Source organism: Galleria mellonella, unplaced genomic scaffold, assembly GCF_026898425.1.
Source record: "Galleria mellonella isolate WM207_F2 unplaced genomic scaffold, CSIRO_AGI_GalMel_v1 utg35, whole genome shotgun sequence".
Taxonomy (NCBI): domain Eukaryota; kingdom Metazoa; phylum Arthropoda; class Insecta; order Lepidoptera; family Pyralidae; genus Galleria; species Galleria mellonella.
The window spans coordinates 3,321,582-3,346,850 of record NW_026442082.1 but is presented as its reverse complement, the minus strand read 5'-3'; the positions used below and the strand labels follow the sequence as shown (position 1 = coordinate 3,346,850).

At 37.5% G+C, this 25,269-nt stretch overlaps 1 protein-coding gene across 1 annotated transcript in view; it reads right to left on the bottom strand.

Moving 5' to 3' along the window:
• The window catches only part of LOC113514492 (cilia- and flagella-associated protein 58-like), a 36,945-nt gene extending 12,463 nt beyond the window's left edge, over window positions 1-24,482 (bottom strand). Inside the window, exons 1-15 of the mRNA XM_052896887.1 lie at window positions 24,310-24,482; window positions 23,328-23,456; window positions 21,864-21,957; window positions 20,724-20,859; window positions 19,809-19,986; window positions 16,287-16,406; window positions 10,096-10,290; window positions 8,478-8,599; window positions 7,885-8,024; window positions 6,938-7,076; window positions 6,222-6,271; window positions 5,220-5,398; window positions 2,939-3,148; window positions 2,319-2,469; window positions 1,305-1,429 (exon numbers count right to left, since the gene is read on the bottom strand). Of these exons, the coding sequence (XP_052752847.1) occupies window positions 1,305-1,429; window positions 2,319-2,469; window positions 2,939-3,148; window positions 5,220-5,398; window positions 6,222-6,271; window positions 6,938-7,076; window positions 7,885-8,024; window positions 8,478-8,599; window positions 10,096-10,290; window positions 16,287-16,406; window positions 19,809-19,986; window positions 20,724-20,859; window positions 21,864-21,957; window positions 23,328-23,456; window positions 24,310-24,393 (2,052 nt within the window). The 5' untranslated portion in view covers window positions 24,394-24,482. The remainder of the gene's footprint in view (window positions 1-1,304; window positions 1,430-2,318; window positions 2,470-2,938; window positions 3,149-5,219; window positions 5,399-6,221; window positions 6,272-6,937; window positions 7,077-7,884; window positions 8,025-8,477; window positions 8,600-10,095; window positions 10,291-16,286; window positions 16,407-19,808; window positions 19,987-20,723; window positions 20,860-21,863; window positions 21,958-23,327; window positions 23,457-24,309) is intronic.
• Window positions 24,483-25,269: the final 787 nt, after the last annotated feature.

The following is a 25,269-nucleotide window of genomic DNA, read 5'->3' as shown; positions in this document are numbered from 1 at the left end:
GCGGTTGCTTTCCCACCTTTGTTCACTCTCTTAGAAGTTAATAAATATATGTTTGCAATTAAATAAATTTTATTTAAATATAATATACTTAATGTAAAATATCATTCAAAATTACAGTAAATTTTAAATTAATTATATTAATTATAGATAGTAACGTAACAATTTTCGCGTAAAAGAGAAATAGAAAGGTTCTTTTTTTAAAACTTCCTTACACAATTTAAATTTCTAAATATTCGTGCGATTACATGACTATTATAAAACCGTTTGATACAAAAGAATCATTGAAATTAGTTCATTACTGCTAATCCCCCTCTCCCCCCCCCCCCAAACAGTTCGTATTTTAACCTCACGATTTGTTTGTATCACGATATGCTTTTTCATGTTAAATTTGAAGGATTTGAGGTTATAAGATGAAGTGAACACGTCACGGGAAAGGCCATTTCACAATGTTAATTCCACAATACTTTGGATGTTATTTCTCGGAAGGCTTATTTATGACTATGAAGCATCGTCATGGACTATGTATCATCTTTTATCCTACCCTTAAAGTCTAATATCCTGCTCGAAGGACTTTAATGTAGTAACTTAGTAAGTCGTTTCATTAAGGTAGAAGTCGTAAGCCGTAAGAAGTTGTAGAGTTCTGACGGCTTAAAAACCTCGCTGTACACGTATTATAACTGGATTTGCTGTGTATAACCCGCCGATGTAAATGTTGTTATATAAGCCGTTAACTTACCACTGCTGAACATAGCCTCCCCCATAAGAGGGGGGGGGGGGGGTTGGTACCGCTGTTTGGTTTTTGCTAATGTTTGGGACGCTGCTACCCATCTCTCCACCATAAGCTTCCTTAGTCGCCTCTTACGACATCCACGGGAAAGGAAAGGGGCCCCCCTTTACTTATTCTATGCAGGAATCTACACGGCTAATGATGTAAATTTACTAGCTCGGTAATTTTTTTTTAATGGGTGACAATGGTATGGTATCCTCGGCTGCGCTAACGGAATACGCTAGCGGGGCACCAGTGAAGGGTGATAGATGAGAATGAAAACAGGCCAGTTAGCCCATCACGATGTATTCATCAGGAATTAAACATGATAGTTTCCAGGGAGAACCGCGAGGAGGTCGACCTGGTTGGGTATATTGCTAGCGATGGGATTCTCAATCTCCACTACTAACAATCACTTTCCCCCTAGCTCGGTAATATTATGCCCTCAGTGTGAGTGGTCTTGGTCAGTTATACAAAGCAAATCCTGTCATGATTCGTGTAATATTTAAAAAATATTTAGATTGAAAGAAGTACTTACCTCGAGTCGTAAATCAGTCATATTCTCTATCCCTTTGGAGAGCAGATTCTTCTCTTTGCGCAGTCTTATTATCTCAAGTCGTAGTAAACGGATATCTTCTATGCGCTGCTCGTACTGACGCTCTCCTGTAAACCAAATACTTTCACTATTCACTAAATGGGAACGACATTGGATGTAGAATTACTTTCTAATTAATGTATGATATCGAATTTATTGCATCTTTTAGGTAAATATAGGGTGGGTTCTATTACTGAAACTGAACATTTTAACACAACCGTGCATTCAGCAGTTAAGCTAGTATGTTGGACTGGAAATTTCTGTACTTTTTAAATTGCTAAATATTCTTTTTCCCCACTAGGTAGTAACTAGATCTATTGGACCTTTGTCAACGTTTTAATCAATTTGCAGGTTGATCTTTATTTGGATTACAGGATGATCTTTAAGATAGGCTTTGCAGCTATTAAACGATCTATGGCTGCTGTTATTATTTTTTTATAATAGCATAGAATGAGGAATAAGCCGCCAGCCCATCTGATGGAAAGTGGTAATGGTCGCCTACAGACATAAACAGCATCATGAATATCACACAATGCTCTGTAGTGTTTATCGTATATGTTAGTATTCCTGAGGACTCAGGTGCTGCCGTGTAGCTCTGGCATAGAATCCTTTACCGTGAGTATCGTAAAAGACGACTAAGGAAATTTAATACCCGAAGGATTGCAGCGTCCTTCTTAAAACACACATAAAGCCTAACTGCGATTGTCAATCCTGACAAGTGTAGCTACTACTGGTAAAACCCTCTTTTATGAGGGAGGCCTATATTCAGCAGCCGACAGTTAACGTCTGATATGACGATGATAATGGTCTTATAGCTCCTTACCCTAAATAATTTCACTCCATTTATTATCATAGCTACTCTTTTTTACGGCTGAAACACGAGTGGTACAAAATAGAGGTACGCAAGCAAATCATTTACATAAGATCTCTCTCTGGAAAACAATGCTACAACATCACCTCTATGCAGCGTGACCTCCAGTATGCGTATCTTTTCGTATAGGAGCGAGATCTCGTCGTTCCGCCTCACGAGCTGTGCCCCCACCACGTCGCGCTCATTCATCAGGCCTTCTAGCTCTTTCATTAACTTCGCTCGGGCCGTGTCTCCTTCCTGAGGACCAACAATTGTGTAATAGGCCTCCTTGAAAAGAGGATTCGTACATTTTATATTAGATTTTAATGTTTTAATCTTAGAATTATTGTTTCATCAAATAATTTTAAATTCAGAACAGATAGTATAAATGCTCTTTAAGCGACTTCCGAAAGAACGGTTTTTTGATGGGTAAAAATGAAATAGTGATACTGGTATACACTGGCATCCAGTGAGGGATAATAGGTGACCATGAAAGCAGGTCAGTTAGCCCATCATGACGAATTCCATCAGAATAGAATACATTAGATTAAACCTCGATAGTTTCTAGAGGAAACTGCGTGGAGGTCGACCTGATAGGGTATATTGATAGTAATGGGGAAATTAGACCCCATGACTAACAGTCCCTTTTCCCCCGCGGAGGGGATACTGAGAAAGAGTGATAACATTTAGGATGTATATGATTAATAAAACATTTATGTGTTCAGACCTGTACGATCCTGTTCAACCTGGCCTCCTCCTGCCTGAGGGCAGTGATGTCTGCTCTTGCTTCAGATAATTTCACAACACCCGCCTGTACCTCTGCTCTTAGCTGCTCATTCTTCTTGTTACATTTGGCGAGCGTGCCCTCGCACGATTTCAGACCAGTTTCTTTACCGCTGATATCCTCTTTCAGTTGCTCAATCTGATATGCTAACATCTAAAATATATTTTTTATTTTATTTATTTTTATTTTATTATTACATCTGGAATCAACATCTCATATCTAAAATAATTAAAAATATTATATTTACGCCATACATTAGCCAAGTACAGATTCCCAATTTGATAATTTCCAATTTAAAATACTAGACAATATTACGCTTATTTTTGGAGGGTAGGTTAAATTAAAAGATAAAAAAAATATTAAAAAAAAAATTATACCAATACCGTCAGGCATATTACACAGCAGTCTGTCTAGTCTCAAACTAAACATAACTTGTAAAATAGGTACAAGACAATACTGAAATACCTTTTTTTGTGAATACATATTATATATATATATATATATATATATATATATATATATATATATATATATATATATATATATATATAAAAACACTCAGAACAATACAATAGACACACTCATTAATACACATGTAGGTATGTAATATGCGGGCATCAAACCTATGGCCATTGGAATATAAGGTAGCTAGTTAATTTGCCACACCACCAAGATCGTCGTCTTATAGTTCATTTAGTAAAAGTGTGTTTATAGCAGGGGTTCCCAAACTTATTTTGTCTACTGCCCACTTTGAGAATAAATTATTTTTTAGCGCCCCCATTTTTTCACGTACTTAAAAACCAACAACTTCAACTTCAAGATCAACTAATCACCCCCCCAAGCCTTTATACAACGCTTCCATTTTTTTTCTAGATCTCTTACCGCCCCCCTTCAGGCCTGTAGTGCCCACAAGGGGACGTTATCGCCCACTTTGGGAAAGGCTGGTTTATAGAATATCGAAGGAACAAACTTAACTATATCTTTTAAATTGTATTTGGTTGATTGCTAGGAATCTCTTTCAGAGTTAAATCAACTATTGGTTACAATATTTATATTTGCTTTACATTTGTAATTTGCAAGTAAATCAAGTTATATGCTACAGAGATATAAAACCATTAATGCCATAGTCGTCACGAATGGCAACGAACGGTAGTACCATGGACGTCACCGTCTATTTTTGGATGTTAATGGTGCTGGTTTTTATTTTACACCAGGTATAATGTAAGTTTTCTTTCTTTATTCTTTACACAAAAGGCATTAATTATAATTTTTTTCTCAAACATGCTTGGAAATGTGAGCATTATTTTGACAATCTTCTTCGAGATAAATTAAAATTGCCGTACTGGCCAAGATACATGCGGGCAGCGGCCGGTAAAAGTTGTATGAAAATCCATATCTGTCATGTTTTGCGGCCAGATAAATTACTATGTAAATTCCTATCTGTCCTGTAATTTAAAAATGGAATGACCTTTTACTTCGAAACATGGCTACCAAGGAGGTAACTAATAAAAGGTTTTATTTAAATTTCGAACTGGCTTGCAAATAGAAAGCTGTTTATTGAAAAAAAAAAAAAAACAAGGGAACATTATGGCGCGTGAAAAATTATTATTGTTCGTTATTCGTCATTGAATTTAAAAAGTAAAATTGTGTTTTTGATTTCCGCGCATTGTTTGAGGAAAGTACTATACAAGCTTTGGCCACAACTAGGCATTGATGGACTCACGTATGTGTGCTTCGGTTACACCTCGGCCCACATTTGTACGTTCGTCCATCAATGCCTCAGTTGCTGGCCGTTGCAATAATGTACTATTACAACTACTTAATAACTAACTAAATAATAATTACATTATAATGCACAAGCTATATAATAATAATAATAATAAGGGAAAGATGCAGAAAGCAGTGCTCTTAGATACTGCCCGCATTGTACGCCGGTTTCTCTCCCTGAGGCCCTGAACCCCGGCCGACTGTGCTTTTGCCGGGGGTTAGTTGCCATCTCCTTTCCTTAAGAGGGGAGATGTGAATATTTGTAAAATTTAAAAAATAATAATAATAACAACAGTATAATACGAGTAAATACATAATAGTGCACAAGCTTATTCGCTATTCTAAATCGCATATATTTTACTAATCTATATCCGTTTCCAAAAGTCGTGTCAAGAATATTAACACATATTGCGCCATATTATTATCGGGTTACTAGATATAATACGAGTTTACTTACCTTTAGTTTTTGTTTAAGATCCTGTATCTCGTCCAGCGCCTCTGTGTAGTTTTTATGCAGCATATTCCTTTCCGCTCGCGTGGCGTCCAGCGCCACCGACAGTTTCCTAGTCTTGACCGTCTCCTCGCGTATTGCTTTCTTCAAATCCAAGATGTCGGCGGTGCGCAGGCGCACTTCCTCTGTCGATTTATAATTTAACTAATTTTTACCAGCGACATCGTCCGGGCGAAGGATTTGTTGATTGACCGCAATAGTCCTTTAGTACTCGTATACATATAATACCAAATTACATGATGATAATGTGAGCCATTAAGGCATCAAGAGGTAAAAGTAAAAAAAACAAAACAAAAAGCCTCACTTTCACATTTATAAACTAGTAATTATTGTTAACTGACTTCAATGAAAGTGATCTTTATTATTTCAACTTTTTTTTTGGGACTTTTTTGTGCACATATATTACGAAATATGTTAGTACTACGGTTAGTAGTTTTGGAACCAACGTATTTTTCAATGGTTCTTTTTGTAATCGAAAGGGTTTACTCAAATTTTTACTAAATTCGATTTTATTTCTAGATGTTACCCAATAGGTATTGTATTGTATTGTAAAATCTTTATTGTACATAATTCAAATTAAGCACTGATAAATTATTTAATATACAATGGCAGACTTATCCCATAAAGGGATCTCTTACAGTCAACCTTTGAGAAGCTGAAAGAAAACTGTAGAATGTATAAGGGTAATAACCGTACAATTAAAAATAAACTAAATAATACCCACTAAAAATTGAATATATAATACATACAATAAAAATAGCTGTATATACCTACATATGTAAATAATAAAAGTACATGAATAAGAATATAACATTAATATATAAATAAATAAAAACTTACATTGTTTCTTGCTGAACCTGAATCAATTAAAATTTTTTACTGTAGTTTTACATTATTTATTAAGGTGACAATACCATAAATAAAACAATTCACTTCGACAGTACTCACCAGATATTTCATCGACTTTTTCGTTTAGTGCAATCGTTTCTTCGAGCATTCTGTTAAATAACAAAAAAGGTATTTATTACTAAATTGGATCAATTTGCGAATAGTTTCTCTTATTGATCAATTAATTTATTGTTCGTTATCATCATAATCATATCAATCGTTAACTGTCCACTGCTGAACATAAGTTTCCACTTTAGTGGGTTTTGCCAGTAGTTGCCACGTTTGACAGGCGGGTTGGCGACCACAGTTAGGCTTTAGTGACGTTTTAAGAGGAACGCTGCTGTCCATCCTTCGATCATTAAATTCCCTTACTACGCTTACGGAAAAGAAAGGACTGGCCCATTTTATACCACGACCACATGGTTAAATATTGTTCATAATTGCTTTAAATTAATCAATCACACAGCTGAAATTTATAATGTAACTTTTGTTTTTCTTTTTGTCTTGAATAAAGTTTAGGATTTTTTTTTTTAATAATAATAATAAAGATTTATTGCACATAAAAATATACAGTCAGCTCAGCTTACAGAAATTTCAAAGTGAATTATATGTGTATAAAATGTAGCATTATGCCCAGCACATTATTATATAGGTATTAAAAAAGAAACTTGCGAAAATTTTTAATATAATAAGTCCATGAGCGATTCACCCATAATAATATGGGTATATTAAAACAAATACAAGAGAATTGTTTCCCAATCGGGTAATAAGCTCACCTGTCCTTGTCCTTCTCGAGCTGCCGTATGAGCAACCTCTGTTTGTTGATCTGCGCAGCGTTCATTTCGAGCTCGTGCTCCAACTGTTTCCGACGCTGCTCCTGCAGGTGAAGCATTTGAAGGTTTTCCAACGCCTCGTCTGTTAATAAAGTTATAATCAAAATGTGCTTGTAAATACTAATTAATCCGCCAAACATTGTTTTGACCCCTGCCGGGTCCATATTTTCTTACTGGGATACATAATATTATGGTTTTCAAATTGGAATAATTCTCTTTTCTTTTTCTTATAATGTCTTAGAATTGCAAACAAGCTGACGGCCCACTTGATGGAAAATAGTAACGGTCGCTTTTAGACATGAACAGTACTATGGACATAACAGAGTTACTGTGTCGTCCATGATACCCCTCATGCGTTAAAATTTCTAAGGATTAAGCCTCTGTATCCTGTAATTTCACTGCCATATCCCACCCTTCAAACGGAAACACAGCCATGCAAACACAACTGCTTAACGTAGAAACACGAATAAGACAGAGGTACTTAAACAAACGACCTTTGTACAAAGTCTCCTTCTGGTTTACTCAGGTCCCATAAACAGTACACGTTTATAAAGAAATTGTTAAAATCGTTTGAGCGGTTTCGGAGTTTAGCATAGTGACATAGACACACAGATCGTGATACAGGCTTTTTATATTATATAATTTTTTAAGCGTAAAATTTCGTAAAAGATCGGGATAAAAAGTAACCTTTGTCCTTTTCCATGACTATTAATTGAGCCGTAAATGCGTCAAGTGTTAGAGAAACAAACAAGCTCACATTCACAAAATAAATATTTACTTAAACGGAGTATGAATGAATACATTTATTATACAATATATGGAATAAACAAGACAATTAATAAACGTAACGATGCAGCTGTATAAGCACTGTAGCCATATATACAACTTACTTTGTATCTTTTGCATATTCTTGTTTAAAATATCTTTTTCTCTATTAAGGTTCTCTATATCTCTCTTGTCCGACTCCGCTTGTTTCTTGCCGAGCATTATCTCCCGTTCCATAACGCTGACTTGCTGACGTAATCGTTCCCTGTATGAGCAAATTGATTCGAAATTATATGATTATTGCAGAAAAATATACATATCGTTTTGCCGTGTGGCCCGGCATAGAAAAGGCCATCCTTTCCTTTCCCGTGGGCGTCGTAAGAGGTGACTAAGGGAGGCCGAGGGATGGGCAGCAGCGTCTTTTTTTAAAATATCATCAAAGCTTAACTGTGGTTGTCGACCCGCCTGCCAAATGTAGCAACTAGTGAAAAAACCTTCCTTATGGAAGAGGCCTAAGTTCAGCAGTTCAAATTCAAATTCAAAATATCTTTATTCATGTAGGTCTATTCCAGACTCTTATGATATGTCAAATCTACTGTCAGTTCGGAATGATTTCGAGATGAGAAGAACTGACAAGAAACTCGGCTCGTATTCTCAGTATCAGTGTACAATTAACGGCTGATGTAGTATGGTAGGGTTTCATTGAAACAAAACATACCTCTCCGACTCGACATTTGCTTTATTTCCTTCCAAAAGTTGATATTTCTTCGTCTGCTGCGTTGCTTGTTTGGTCAGCTTGGACACCTCGTTCCGAAGTCTGTTCCCATCGTCGATCATATTCTAAAAATACTAATTGTACTTTACACTTTATTAGTACTACTTAAGGTTCAAATTAGCTAGATTTGGGAAATTCAAAAGAAATCAGCAATCATACTATTGAGTACAGAGCGCCTTATAGAGAGAATAAATATTAACAAGATACGAATATGTATGTTTATGTTTACTGGATACATTTGTATTGAACTCTTAACTACGTCTCTTCCTCATAGTTTTTTTATACTATCATGGTGGCCAACATATATGCCCGTCTGATGGTAAACGAAGTTACCGTAGCCTACGGACGCCTGTAACACCAGGGATATAACGCGCGCGTTGCCGACCCTTAAAAAATTTTAATACGCCCTTTTTGAAGAACTCCATGCTGTAGTCTCTAGAGAAAGTATTTGAAACTTAGATTTCCATCAAAGTATCTTTTATACCTATCAGAGTCATTACTCATTTATTCAAAGAAGATTGTACATTACGTTTAAAATAGTGTATTATTTTACAAAAAAGTATTAAATTGTATATTCGAAGTAGATTTTTATAAACAAGAGGAAGACTTTGTACAAAAGCGTTATGTATCTTTATATACAACTATTACCGCTTTTTATTAGGCGAGTCATTAGCTTGGTTACCATTCCCAGTTGCATACAAAAACTTATGAATTTTATTCTTCGTCAACGCATGTTTCAATATAAATAATATACCCTTCTAACTCACACACTTTTTTTTTTTATTTTAAGGGTTTTCACCTTTTTTAGGGTTTTTTTTTTTTTTTATACCACTGAGGTGGCAAACAAGCATACGGCCCACCTGATGGTAAGCGGTTACCGTAGCCTATGAACGCCTGCAATACCAGAGGTATTACGCGCGCGTTGCCGACCCTGAAGAAACCTCTTTACCCCCCTTTTGAAGAACCCCATGCTGTAGTCTCTCGGTTTTTGATGGGTGAAAATGGTATGGTAACCCTGCCTGCGCTAACGAGATACGCTGGCGGAGCACCAGTGAAGGCTGATCGATGAGAATGAAAACAGGCCAGTTAGCCCATCATCAGGAATTAACCATGATAGTTTCCAGGGAGAACCACGAGGAGGTCGATCTGGTTGGGTATATTGGTAGCAATGGGATTCTCAGTCTCCATTACTAACAATCCCTTTCCCCCACCTTTTTCAGGATTATCAGCCCTATCGTACTCTGAACTGGTTTTATTTCTCAGTTAGTGTTTAATTTATTATTTGGGTTTAGCTATGACGGGGAAAGGGATTGTTAGTAATGGGTTTTGTTAATTAATTATTGCTAGCAGTTAGGTACTCTATTAGGTTGACCTCCACGTGGTTACCCCTGGAAACCATCACGGTTTATTCTCGGTGGATTCGTCACGATGGATCAACTGACCTGTTTTCATCCTCATCTATTATTTCGCATTGGTGCTCTGCCAACGAACACCGATAGCACAAGCGGGACTACAATCCCATTTTCATCGATTAAAAAAGAAACAACAAAAATGCTATTACCTTTAACTCCTTAGCGGTGTTATGAAGGTTTTGTTTGGTCTTGTCAAACTCGATATTGGTCGTCTCCAGTTGTTCTTTGTATTGGGCTGCTTTTGCCGAGGCGGTCTCTTGCTCCTGCTGTGCTGTTTCCAACTTCTGTCCTATGTCTCGAAGCTGCTTATCGCGACGTTCAATTGTCTTTTCTGCTTTTGTTAGCTGAACACAATTGACATTTATATGCATCTAAGTAACTTTTTATTTCAAAATCTAAATGAAATTACGATTGTATATTTATGACGGGGCTATAATATGTGTTGTATGATAAATTTTGCGTTATAAGTTCAACTGATATCTTTTCCCCCTTTTTTATCTTACACATATAGCCTACTCACACATATTTATATCTACATAATTATTATATAAACATTATAAACACAAACACACATACATACATAATTTATATTTTATTATATATTTATTCTATAACTGACAAAAATGTCGTATCGGACGACACACCGCGTTGTGCATTGGAGATGTGCACAAAACCGGTTTTTAGCCGCCATGACAGGGCAACTGCGTGAGCGCTTCCCCTCTCACCGCGAGAGTCGAAATTCTACCGCCTTGTTTATAACTTGTGTCGCTCGATATCTCACTGCTTTCTAAATGTTAACATCGTGCTTATTAACTTTCATCTTTGTCTATCACTGTATCATCCTTCTTTCACTCCTTCTATCTATTGTGTTGTTGACTGTATTGTGTGTAATCTTCCTGTGCATTAAACCACTGTGCTAGCTACTTGTACTGCTTATTTTCATCGCTTGATAAACATCATCGTTACGCGGCTTATCAACGCAGCCATACTATAAACACGCATCCTTCACATCAACATCCATACTGGTGACCCTCCAAGGACACGAAATTCATCATGAGTGATAGCAGTGATTCAAATAAAACGTCGCAATTTCAAGATGGACATAGCGAAAAGGTGACCTTTCGTCGAACGCCCAAAGTGCGCGTTTCCACTGCACGACAAATGACGTCCGACATTTCAACGATAAATTTGAAAGTTCCCGTTTTTGCACCAGACGACCCGGAAATATGGTTTGCTCTTCTAGAAGGTCAGTTTAACTTGCATAATATCACAGATGACTCAGATAAATTTACATACGTAACTTCCAGTCTTGACGTACAGCATGCAAAAGCCGTGAAGGACATAATTTTAAATCCTCCGGCCAGTAAACGCTACGATAAAATTAAAACCGAGCTGATCAAACGTTTATCTGCCTCGCATGAGAGAAAAGTCAAGCAACTTTTGACACACGAGGAACTTGGGGATAGAAAACCGTCCCAATTTCTGAGGCATCTTCAAGATCTTGCTGGATCATCAGTTCCTGAGGATTTATTAAGGACTATTTGGAGCAACCGACTACCACAAAGTATCCAGACCGTGTTGGCATCGCAAACTACCCATTCATTGGAACAACTCTCGGACCTGGCTGACCGAATTCAGGAAATTACCACACCTTGTCACGTTGCAGCCACTTCATCAAGTATGTCATCCTCTAATAGTTCATCCCGGGAGATCGCAGAGCTGAAGAAGATGGTTGAGCACCTGGCATTAAAGCTCGAAGAACATACCAAGGCATCACATCGACCCAGCCATCGTTCTCGAACGCCACGACGTCGTCATTCTTCACGACAACGATCGAGATCGAACTCCAGCTACCGCAAGTTCCCTATTTGTTGGTACCACTCAATGCATGGAGCCGACGCACGTAAATGTTTGAAGCCGTGCGACTACAAGGCGGGAAACTCCATGGGCAGTCGGTAATGGCGACTGACGATTGCTCCTCCCCCCTTGGTCGCCTCTTCGTCACCGACCGCAGTTCGAAGATCCAGTTTCTGGTGGATACCGGTAGCGACCTTTGCGTCTACCCTCGATCTGCGCTGCGTGAACGACGAGTCAAGACGGACTTTCAATTGTGCGCAGCTAATGGAACAAACATCGAGACATATGGTTACGTAGAACTTAATTTAAATCTAGGCTTAAGGCGTAATTTTACATGGCGCTTCATTGTTGCAAATGTAACCAAAGCTATTATCGGTGTAGATTTTTTATGTCACTATAATTTAATAGTAGATTGTCGTAAGCATCGCCTTATTGATAACATTACCAATTTACATACTAGTGCATGTTCTGCTAATAATGATACATTTTCTGTAAAACTTGTCACGGGCAACACAAGATTTCATCAAATTTTAAACAAATTTCCCGAAATTACTCGCCCTTCAGGCACACCGTTGACTCCAAAGCACAACACCGTCCACTACATTAAGACAACAACAGGCCCACCTATATCTTGCACTCCTCGAAGACTGGCTCCCGACAAATTAAAAATAGCTAGGCAGGAATTCGAACTTATGCTCAATAATGGTACAGCACGTCCTTCCAAAAGTCCCTGGGCTTCGCCGCTACACCTTGCTCCTAAAAAGGATAACGGCTGGCGACCCTGTGGTGACTATAGGTTACTCAACGCAAGGACGATACCAGACCGTTATCCTATTAGGCACATACACGATTTCGCCCATAGCATCTCTGGTTGTAAGATCTTTTCCACAATAGATTTAGTTAAAGCTTATAACCAGATCCCGGTTTTTGAGGAAGATATACCGAAAACTGCAATTGCCACACCTTTCGGACTATATGAGTTCCCGTTTATGACGTTTGGTCTACGTAATGCTGGCCAAACGTTTCAAAGATTTGTCGACGAAATGACTAGAGGGCTTGATTTTTGTTATTGTTATCTTGACGATTTTCTAGTGTACTCCAGAGATGAAGCCGAGCACGAATCCCACCTTCAGCAGCTCTTCACCCGCATGAAGGAATACGGTATCCTCATCAATACATCAAAGTGCGTATTCGGTGTAAGTGAAGTCACATTTTTAGGTTACCATATCTCTGCGTCAGGAACTAAACCTCTAGATTCCAAGGTTCAGGCCATCAAGGAATTCCCTGCACCAATAAACGTCAAGCAACTAAGGCGCTTTTTGGGGATGATGAACTTTTATAGGCGATTTATACCGCAAGCCGCTCAAATTCAAGCTCCCTTAAACGCCTTACTCGCTGGTTCAGTGAAAGGATCCCATCCAGTCAATTTACGCGACGACACTCTTCTTGCTTTCGAACAATGCAAAGAAAGCCTTTCTAATGCTGCATTACTCGCACACCCAGACTGTCAGGCTAATCTTGCTCTGGTAACAGACGCATCTGATTTAGCTATGGGTGCAGTTTTGCAGCAATTCAAGAACAATCAATGGCAACCCCTTGCTTTCTTTTCGCGGAAATTGAGTCCCTCTCAACAAAAATACTCGCCCTATGACCGCGAACTTTTAGCCATCTACGAAAGCATTAAATACTTTCGCCATATGCTGGAAGCTCGACATTTCGTGGTGTACACTGACCACAAGCCGCTCAGTTTCGCTTTCCGTGAACGAAAAGCCAACTGTTCGCCCCGTCAGTTCCGTCATCTCGATTACATCTCGCAGTTCACAACTGACATACGACACATCTCAGGCAAGGACAATGTCGTAGCCGATACACTGTCCCGTATCGATGAACTGCAGATGCCAATCGACTTAAGTTTATTGGCAAAGTCACAAGCTTCCGATAATGAGCTAACTGAAATATTAGGTGGTGATTTATCACTCCGCCTAAAGAAGTTAAAAATGCTTAACAGTAACATTGAACTGTTTTGTGACGTGAGCACTCCATCACCAAGACCTTTTGTGACGAAGCAATTTCGTAAACAACTTTTCGATAGTCTACATAGTCTTAGCCACCCAGGCGCTAACGCGAGCGCTCAACTTGTCGCTGAGCGATTCGTCTGGCCAGGAGTGCGTAAAGACTGTCGAGAATGGTCACGAAATTGCCTAGCCTGTCAACGTGCAAAGGTAAATCGTCACGTGTCAACTCCCTTAGGCACGTTCAATCTACCTCGCGCACGATTCGCTTTTATCCATACGGACATCATAGGCCCATTACCACCATCACAAGGCTATCGCTACTGCCTTACAGTAGTAGATCGTTTCACACGCTGGCCCGAAGTCATTCCGATGACAGATATGACAGCTGAAACCGTTGGGAAGGCATTATTATCGTGGATATCCAGATTTGGATGTCCAACTGATATTGTCACTGATCGCGGTAGACAGTTTGAATCCGCACTTTTCCAATATCTTGGAAAAATGATTGGATTCAAACATCGTAGAACAACCGCGTATCACCCAGCATGTAACGGCTTGGTGGAACGTTTTCACCGGCAATTAAAAGCTGCCATTATGTGCCACGCTGATGTGAATTGGGTAGACACCTTACCGTTAGTGCTCTTAGGTGTTAGGTCGGCTTATAAAGAGGACTTACATGCATCATCAGCCGAATTAGTGTATGGCGAACCATTACGTCTCCCAGGAGAATTTTTCCAGGCGACAGTACCTGAGTCCACCGACATTTCAGACTTCACTACCCGTTTACGTCAATTCGCGGTGAAATTGCAACCATCTCCCGCGTCGCGTCACAATAAAGATAAAATCTTCATTTACAAAGATCTGCAGTCATCTAGTCACGTCTTCTTACGAGACGATTCAGTTCGAGGTGCTTTACAACCCCCCTATACCGGTCCATACGAAGTGGTCGAACGTAACAATAAAACATTTAGGATATTGGTTAAGGGTAAAGCAGTCACGGTATCTATAGACCGCCTCAAACCGGCCTACATACTGACAGAGCCATCCCCTTCGCCTCAATCCGTACCTATTCCTACTCCCATTCCCCCACCTAACCCAGATCCTGTTCAGCAGGATAAACTTGCTCAGGGTACCATTAAAAAGACCCGTTCGGGACGCGTAGTTCGATTTCCTGACTACTATTGCCCATAATTCCTCTGACTACCCCATCATGAAATGTGGTCGTGAGCATATTTTTTCATCGCCCGTAGTTACGGTCTTTGGAGGGGAGTGATATAGCCTACTCACACATATTTATATCTACATAATTATTATATAAACATTATAAACACAAACACACATACATACATAATTTATATTTTATTATATATTTATTCTATAACTGACAAAAATGTCGTATCGGACGACACACCGCGTTGTGCATTGGAGATGTGCACAAAACCGGTTTTTAGCCGCCATGACAGGGCAACTGCGTGAGCGCTTCCCCTCTCACCGCGAGAGTCGAAATTCTACCGCCTTGTTTATAACTTGTGTCGCTCGATATCTCACTGCTTTCTAAATGTTAACATCGTGCTTATTAACTTTCATCTTTGTCTATCACTGTATCATCCTTCTTTCACTCCTTCTATCTATTGTGTTGTTGACTGTATTGTGTGTAATCTTCCTGTGCATTAAACCACTGTGCTAGCTACTTGTACTGCTTATTTTCATCGCTTGATAAACATCATCGTTACGCGGCTTATCAACGCAGCCATACTATAAACACGCATCCTTCACATCAACATCCATACACATATCTAAGAAATAAATTTGTTGACATGCTAGATCTCTTCAAAATACATATTTACTTTGGAGAAATTTTGCATGGCAAGATTTGCTTTTGATATATTATCACATTCTAGTTGTATGGAGTTAAATATTGTATTGACGTAAAGATCACATTCTTGTAATATGAAATTGCAGTAATACCGTTTGTATTTTGTTAACAGAGAGACTGGCTGAAAACCAGCGCTGTTCAGCTGTATACATTTCACTGGGACACTTACAGCATCAGTTTTTTTTATGGGTGATAATGGTATGGTAATCCCACCCGCGCTATCGGTGTACACCGGCGGGACACCAGTGAAAGATGATAGATGAGGATGAAGCAGGCCAGTTAGCCCATCGTGACGAATTCAACAAGAATTGTTCACGATGGTTTCCAGGAGGAATCACGTGGAGGTCGACCTGATATATTGCAAGCAATGGGGCTTTCAAACTCCATTGTTAACAATCCCTTTCCCCCCTACAGCATCAGCTGAGCCAGTTCCTTTTGCCTAATATGAAACACCTCTTATATATTATTGTATTCTCGTTATAAATATGTGTTTTTCTGGCAATAAATATTTTCTATTCTATTAAATTTTATTTAATCATCTAATGGGGAGACCTATGTTTAACAGTGGACAGTGAACGATGATTTCACATACCTTGTCTGTGAGATTGGCAATAGTAGTTCCTCTATTCTCGACTTCATTTTTAAGAGTAGCACTTTCACCTTTCAGATGATCAACAAGCCGATTTTGACGTACCGTATTGTTGTCTGCTTCCTGTATTAAATAAAATTTTTGTTTTCATAAAAGAAGAAAACCTTCGTTAATAAACAAATAAAATTATAAAATTGTCGATGTAGCCATATTTAGTTTTTAAAATACGCCTATAGCTTATTTAGAAAGACGCATATAGTAAAGAAAAACATTTTTCCTAAAGAAAACAACATTTTTGAGTCTTCTATACTGACTCGACTGCTGTTGGTGGTCATGTCGTGTTACTTTTAATGCATCAAAATGTTTTGTTGCTTTTCGACCTACTATTAATTTGTTTGTAACACTTTATTTAACAGTAAAGTCTTAAATTATTGGACATAGAGTTCTTAAGAAAAGAATGAGTACAATGGTGGACTTCACTACATAGTATAAAATAAAGTCGCTGTCGCTGTCTGTCCGTCCCTATGTATATTTAAATCTTTAAAACTACGCAACGGATTTAGAAACGGTTTTTTTTAATAAATAGAGTGATTCAAGAGGAAGGTTTATATGTATAACATAGTAGAGAAACACTGATAATTTTAGAGGTTTCTAATGTGATGAGATGTAGTGTGCACCCGTGCGAAGCCGGAGCGGGTCGCTAGTATCCCATAAAAGGGATCTCTTCCAGTCAATTTTCGAATGTCTGATAGAAATTGTGAATTGCTAAAATATGTTTCTCTGAACAAAAGATTTTGATGGTAGTAGTAAAATATTTTTTTCAACCGATTTTAAAAAGAAGGAGGTTTCTGATTTTTTTTACGTTTGTTAATTCATAACTCTGTAAACCGATTTGAAAAATTCTTTTCTTACATGAAAAGATATACTTACAAACTTAGTAGAATTTTATCAGAATCAGTTCTTTTTTTTATACAACTTAGAATGGCAAACAAGCTAACGGCTCACCTGATGGAAAGTGGTAACCGTCGCCTACAGACATGAGCAGTACCATGGACATAACAGAGTATACTGTTTCGCCCATGATACCCCCCACGCGTTGCAATTCCTGAGGACTCAGGTGTTATTTCTTTGTACCCAGTAAATTCACGCCGTATCCCACCCTTTAAACTGAAACACAGCCATGCAAACACAACTGCTTCACGGTTGAAACACGAATGGGATAGAGGTACCCAAGCAAACGACTTTTGTTCACAGTCTCCCTCTGGAAGACTTTGTACAAACCTCCCATTCCCTCCAAACATTCGATATGGAGGAGGATTAAAATAGCATCCGTTTTCGCCATCATTATGTTCTACTTATTATGAAGAATTGTTGCTCGCTAAAGAAAATAGACATTCCGTGATCTTAGCTTCAGACAATTTAAATAATTAGTCGTTTGACGTGCGCCGACCGCAATTAGTTTACAATAGCAATGAAGAAATAAATTTACATAAAATATTAATTGGACAATGAATATTTATTAAATTATCCTATTCCATTGGTTTTCAATTTTAATAATTGTTGGGGAGTATGATAGACTTTCCCTGTTTTATGGTGAATAATCTGCCTATACTTATAATAAATCTGTAGAGAGGTCAATTCTGTACATGAAATATATTTCCAAAATAACTATCGGGGGGTGATTAGCGATCGATACTGATGGCAAAAATGCAATCAGTAAAATTTTTGTCTGTCTGTCTGTCTGAATGTTCGTTATAGAAACAAAAACTACTCGACGGATTTTAACGAAACTTGGTACAATTATTCTTCATACTCCTGGGCAGGTTACAGTATACTTTTTATCACGCTACGATCAATAGGAGAAGAGCAGTGAGGAGAAATCTTGGGAAAACGGGAGAAGTTACTCCATTTTTAAGTTTCCGTCGCGTGTGTAGCCTTAATGGCCACTTTTTAAAATGTAAAAATGTCCACCCGTGCGACGCCGGGACGGGCCGCTAGTTAATGAATAATTGTCTTTTAATTATAAATTGCTTCCGTATATTTGATAGAAAATTATGCAATGAATTTACCAAATTTACCAATTTACCAGAGGGAGACTGTACAAAAGTCGATTGCTGGGGTACCTCTGTCCCATTCGTGTTTCTACCGTGAAGCAGTTGTGTTTGCATGGCTGTGTTTCGGTTTGAAGGGTGGGATATGGCATGAATTTACTGGGTACAGAGGAATAACACCTGAGTCCTCAGGAATGGCAATGGATGGGTGGTATCATGGGCGAAGCAGTATACTCTGTTATGTCCATGGTACTGCTCATGTCTATAGGCGACGGTTACCACTTTCCATCAGGTGGGCCGTCAGCTTGTTTGCTATTCTAAGTTGTATAAAAAAAAAATTAAAAAAGGAACAAAAGAACAGTGAGTCATAAAATAAAAAGAATATACGGCTATTAAAATAAACCAAAAAGATTGCAATTTTCGACGATAATTTTTTAGAGGTTAATAGAAATATAACCTAAAATTTTCCTTCTTTATTTTGACAACAAGTACACGTACTTGCATGAAAGGAGAAAATGGTTACTTCTTTTATGTATTTTGCTTTGTTTTGTATATGTATTCGTTTATCACTTTTTACTGTGTATGTCTATCAATGTCTGTTGTTATTTTTGTGCTGTAAGTAATGCAAATAAATAATATGTATAGTAACCAGAGTCGCGGGTTGTGAATTGAAAGACCCCGATTGTCAAGACAAGTTTAATACGAGCATCAAGTAATACATAGATGTTAACAATGGCGGGAGCGCGTTCTAAGTGTAAGTACATATGAGAACGTATTGGCGGTCGGCGTAAGACTACTGTAGAGGGCGCCAGTGCCTATTACTTATAACGAGCGGGTGGGTGCCCGCGAGTGGCCCGGATTGGTCGTTCTATTATGTTGGTAGTAGTGACGGTGCGTTGTACCATATATGTCTATTTACTTTGTACAACATAAATATCAATTAATAATAATTAATTAAAACACGAAAATAAATTTTATTGGTTTAAAAAAATATATATATCAAAATCGGTACAGAATTAGCGAATATATCGCGAAACAAACATATAAAAATACATACAATGAATTCGTAACTCACGAAAAGTGAAAACTTATTATAATATATAATAATAACTTTACATAAATGACTGTTATTAAACACCTAAATATTTTTAAATTTTAAATATAAATAAGGTTGAAATTGAAGTAAAATTTGTTATGACAAAAACTTTAATTTTAGAGCAGCGGACAAATTTCTGGTTCAACAAAGTTATTATTATTTTTAAATGCTTAAAAAAAATAGATGTCATTTACTTTTTTTTTTAATATTCAGTTTATTTATTTCGTATATTTAGATATTAAAGACATTTTATAATGACCTTTATTTTATTTATTAAGATGAACATAGTCTATTCTTTATGTTCAAGCTCTTTTTAAATCCGCTGGCGACTTTAACTGCATTATCGTCTTCTATTAAAATCTTAAACGTTAGTCTTACTTCAAGTTGTTCCTCTAGTTTGACAATATTTTCATCAGCGGCAGTGTTTCTGTTCTCCAACTCTTCGACATAGTTCAGAGCGTTTGACAGCCGCTGCTTCACGCCGTCCAGTTCGCCTTGGAGGCGAGCTTTTTCCTTTTCAAACTTCTCTTTTTCTTTTACAGCTGACGTGGCGCCACTTAAAATTAATTTAATAAAGAACTAAGATGGTGAACTATTGATATTAAATTTACAAATTTATTTAATTTTACCCAACATTTTTTTTATACAACTTAGAATGTCAAACAAGCTGACGTCCCACCTGATGGAAAGTGGTAACCGTCGCCTATAGACATGAGCAGTACCATGGACATAACAGAGTATACTGTTTCGCCCATGATACCCTCCATGCGTTGCCAATCCTGAGGACTCAGGTGTTATTCCTCCGTACCCAGTAAATTCACGCCATATCCCACCCTTCAAACCGAAACACAGCCATGCAAACACAACTGCTTTACGGTTGAAACACGAATGAGACAGAGGTACCCAAGCAATCGACTTTTGTACAAAGTCTCCTTCTGGTCTTTTACCCAACATTATTACAGACATTAAAAATAAAACTGTGACAGTTTCTAAATTTTTACAGGTTTTTTAATGTGATATCACCTTAAACTTATTTTTTCAAGGGTGTGAAAGTAAAAGATTATAACATAAAATTAAATCTTTTTGAAAATATTATGTAATGAATATCATACAAAGATCTTCATGCTACAAACGTCTGCATCACTGTGAAGTCTCAGAATTACAAGTTTCCATTGGTTCCAGAGTTCCTTTACAATAACGGTAATCATATATGCTTTAATACCACATTTTTTATACAAAACTATGTTTCTTAAATAATTCGCTATATACAAGAAATAAACAAGAAGCACTCACGCGTCCTCATCACCAGCGCGTTTTCTTGCATCCAACTCCTTTTCGAGCCTGCTGACGGTTCTTTTCATGGTCTCCAAGCTCTCGACGCTGATCAGCTCTCTTGCATGCATCGCGTCAGCTAAGGCTCTTGCTTCGTCTGTGTTACAATCAAACATTTTTTTTTATACAACTTAGAATGGCAAACAAGCTGACGGCCCACCTGATGGAAAGTGGTAACCATCGCCTATAGACATGAGCAGTACCATGGACATAACAGAATATACTGTTTCGCCCATGATATCCCCCATGCCTTGCCATTCCTGAAGACTCAGATGTTATTCCTCTGTACCCAGTAAATTCACGCCATATTTCGCGCCACCCTTCAAACCGAAACACAGCCATGCAAACACAACTGCTTCACGGTTGAAACACGAATAGCACAGATGCGGATGTTCTTTATAATAATTTGGTGTGGCTTGGCGACGGTTATCTGTAGATAGTTTTATTCAATGAGTATAAGAGACACAAACTGCAATACTGGAAAATCAATTTGTGATTGTAGCTTAATTTTAATTTATTAATGTACTGTAATTTTGTAAAGTAACTATATTATGAGAATACACAAGTGATTCAAGAGATTTTCGGTTGTTAGTAATGTCTAATCGAAATTATTTATTTATTAGAAACCAACGGCGTTACAGTTAAGATTTACGTACTAGTATTTAAAATGTTAAGGCTAATAACAGGTTTCTGGGGGGAAAGGGATTGTTAGTAATGGAGACTAAAAATCCCGTTGCTAGCAATATATCCAACCAGGTCGACCTCCTCGTGGTTCCCCCTGGAAACTATCATGGTTAATTCCCGATGAATTCATCATGATGGGCTAACTGGCCTGGTTTTCATTCTCATCGATCACCCTTTACTGGTGCTCCGCCAGTGTATCCCGTTAGCGCAGGCGGGGTTGCCATACCATTTTCATCTATCAAAAAAATAACAGGTTTCTTATTATTATAAAAGTACAAAATTGGTTTGCGCAAAGGAAAAGTAGTAAGAAAAGTATGAAGACATGCAGACATGCAAACAAATACAAAGTTATATTCGACAGGCTAATTTCAACTATAGACTGTAACTTTTGTAAATGGAATAAATCTTATTCTTTACCAATATCGGCTCTAAGTTTCTCGATCGTTTTATGACAGTCTGTGATCTCCGCCATGTAGTCGGATACAGTGTCATCGAAGCGCTTTAATTTGTTCTGAAAAAGAAAAAATTGGCTAATTCATTCAGTTATGCTATATTTTTTTTTATACAACTTAGAATGGCAAACAAGCTGACGGCCCACCTGATGCAAAGTGGTAACCGTCGCCTATAGACATGAGCAGTACCATGGACATAACAGAGTATACTATTTCACCCATGATACCCCCCATGCGTTGCCATTCCTGAGGACTCTGGTGTTATTTCTCTGTACCCACTAAATTCACGCCATATCCCTTCAAACCGAAACACAGCCATGCAAACACAACTGCTTCACGGTTGAAACACGAATGGGACAGAGGTACCTAAGCAAGCAAGTCTCCCTATATATATATATATATATATATATATATATATATATATATATATATATATATATATATATATATATATATATATATATATATGTAATCTTTATCAGATCCGTCAGTATTCTACGACTATGACGATATGTGAGAAACGAAAGAAACGGTTATAATCTTTCGATTTTGTTATTGGTTTAGTTCTGCGAACATTGATATATATACCTATGTTCGACCAACTTTACGTAAGAAAGACTGGACTTTTACTCCATTGGAGAAATTTCACTATCTCTACACTCCTTAATGGGGAGATTAATATACCCTGTCAGGTCGCTCTTCACGCGGTTTACTCCAGGAAACCATTGTGATTAATACTTATTGAATCCGTCACAATGGGATAACGGGATTGCTTTCATCCTCACCTATCACCACTCGGTGATGCCCCACCCACGTATACCGATAGCGCAAGTGGGGTTACCATCAGGGGGGAAAGGGATTGTTAGCAATGGAGTTTGACAGCCCCATTGCTAGCAATACGCCTTATTAGGTCGACCTCCACGTGGTTCCCCTGGAAACCATCGTGAACAATTCTTGTTGAATTCGTCATGATGGGCTAACTCACCTGCTTCATCCTCACCTATCATCCTTCACTGGTGCCCCGCCGGTGTATACCGATAGCGCGGGTGGGGTTATCATTCCATAATTAGCCATTAAAAAAAATAACCGGGTTACCATTCCATTGACATTCATTATTATTCTACCTTTCAAGTGATTAATTTGTTTCTGCTATTTTATACATATTTGCTACCGTTTTTGAGCATTTTATATATATTTTGATATTATTATGAGTTTCTGTTATATCACGAAATATAACCATAGATTATAATATTTGCAATTTCTAAGTGTTAAAAAAGTAAGTTCTCAATTCGCTCATACTTTTTGGTGACGATGATAAATCTATTTGTTTTTGGAGACAATCGAATTAACTGCCATATTGGTTTTATAATAATTTTGTCACAATGGAAGTTATTTTTTTTGTGAGGAACCAATTCATCACGATACATACGTTGAGAGTGTCAATTTCGTGTATGTGCGCCACGTTTTCTTCTTTCATCTTGTAGTACGAATCGTATAGCTTGGTGTAAACATCGGAGTACAGTTTCAGGGTTTCGACTTCGCGCATTTCTTCTAGGACCTATATGGGCAGATGAAAAATTTTATGCCAGATACTTTTTGTTAGAACAATGAAACCAGACGTTGACCTTGATGGAAAAAATGTGATGGTGAAGAAAAAGAAACATGTACAGATTACTCCTTATCATTTCCTAATTATTATTATTATAAATGACATCTCGTAGTGTTTTTTTTTATACACTCAGGTTATGGAATGAGCTCCCTGCCGAGGTTTTCCCAAGAGACTACAGCATGGGGTTCTTCAAAAGGGGGTAAAGAGGTTTCTTCAGGGTCGGCAACGCGCGCGTAATACCTCTGGTATTGCAGGCGTTCATAGGCTACGGTAACCGCTTACTATCAGATAGGCCGTATGCTTGTATGCCACCTCAGTGGTATAAAAAAAAACTTAGTATAAAAAAAACATTACGACTTACTTTGTACAAAGTCTGTATTGCTTGCTCCAACTTCAAATATACAATAGTTTTTATTCTAATAAGTAAAGTTCCACTTGATAGGGGATAAAACGTTTGCCTAATATAATATACATATATCGATATCTCGTGGCTTCACCCACATTTTTTTTTATACCATTGAGGTGGTATTGAATAAAATATTTTTCTTTCTTTCTTTCTTTCTTTCATCCATGTTTATAAACATTCGCATTTTTTTATTTTTTTTTTATGCAACTTAGAATAGCAAACAAACTGACGACTCGTCTAATGGAGGAGTGGTAACCGTCGCCTATAGACATGAATAATACAGTGGACATTACAAAATATACTGTGTCGCCCATGATACTTTTCACTCGTTATCATAACCTGAGGATATACATTTATGAAATTAACAGGATTATGGTATATTACAAAATTTTTTACTTTTTCAAACTCCTTCTCCGCCTCGGTAGTCTCCGAGCCTATCTTTATGGCTCCCCCGAATGGTTCGTCTTCATCCATTTCCATTTTTCTCTTATGCAAGTATTAATAACACTAAATAACTTGCCAAAAATAAACAATGTAAAATAATAACAAAAAGGACAATGATTTTGTGATCACGGTGCGTTGGCTGTTTACTCGGTTGCTATGGTAACGTTGTTATTGTAAATTATAACGAGATTAGTCCATAACAGAGATATTGGATAATGGTTTTTGGTTTTTAACCCTTCTTTGCATATTTTTTTTTTTATTGATGACATAACTTGATTCATATAATTTGATACAATTTATGTTCAAAATTATAGGAAAGATGGTTAAAAAATACATTTGACAGCTATGTTTTTTTTTATGCAATGGACATTAACTTTTTAATGACACCAGAGGGCCTACCATGAAATATTTTCCGAAATTTCGGGGACGAACGAAATAGAAATTTGAGGTTAATTAACGCATGGGGGGTATCATGGGTGAAACAGTATACTCTGTTATGTCTATGGTACTGCTCATGTCTATAGGCGACGTTTACCACTTTCCATCAGGTGGACCGTCAGCTTGTTTGCCATTCTAAGTTGAATAAAAAAAAAAACATAATACATGCCGGTTAAAATTATTAAAAATATTAAAATATCCTTCCTCTTGACTATTAGAATAGGATTTATGATGAATGACACGTTAAGCTCCATTTACTGGGTCGATTTAGGTACGAACAAAAACATGAAATTGAGCCCGAAAATTCGGAATTTCATTTCATGGTAGGCCCCCAGATCCAGACACGATCAACTTAAAGTAAGATTGTTCTTTTATATAATTTTTGGGCATTCAATGTTATGATGGAAATTTCCACCATTATGCAAAGAAGGGTTAACACTTATACTTTTTGGTTGACGGCTTCTGGTCAAAGCC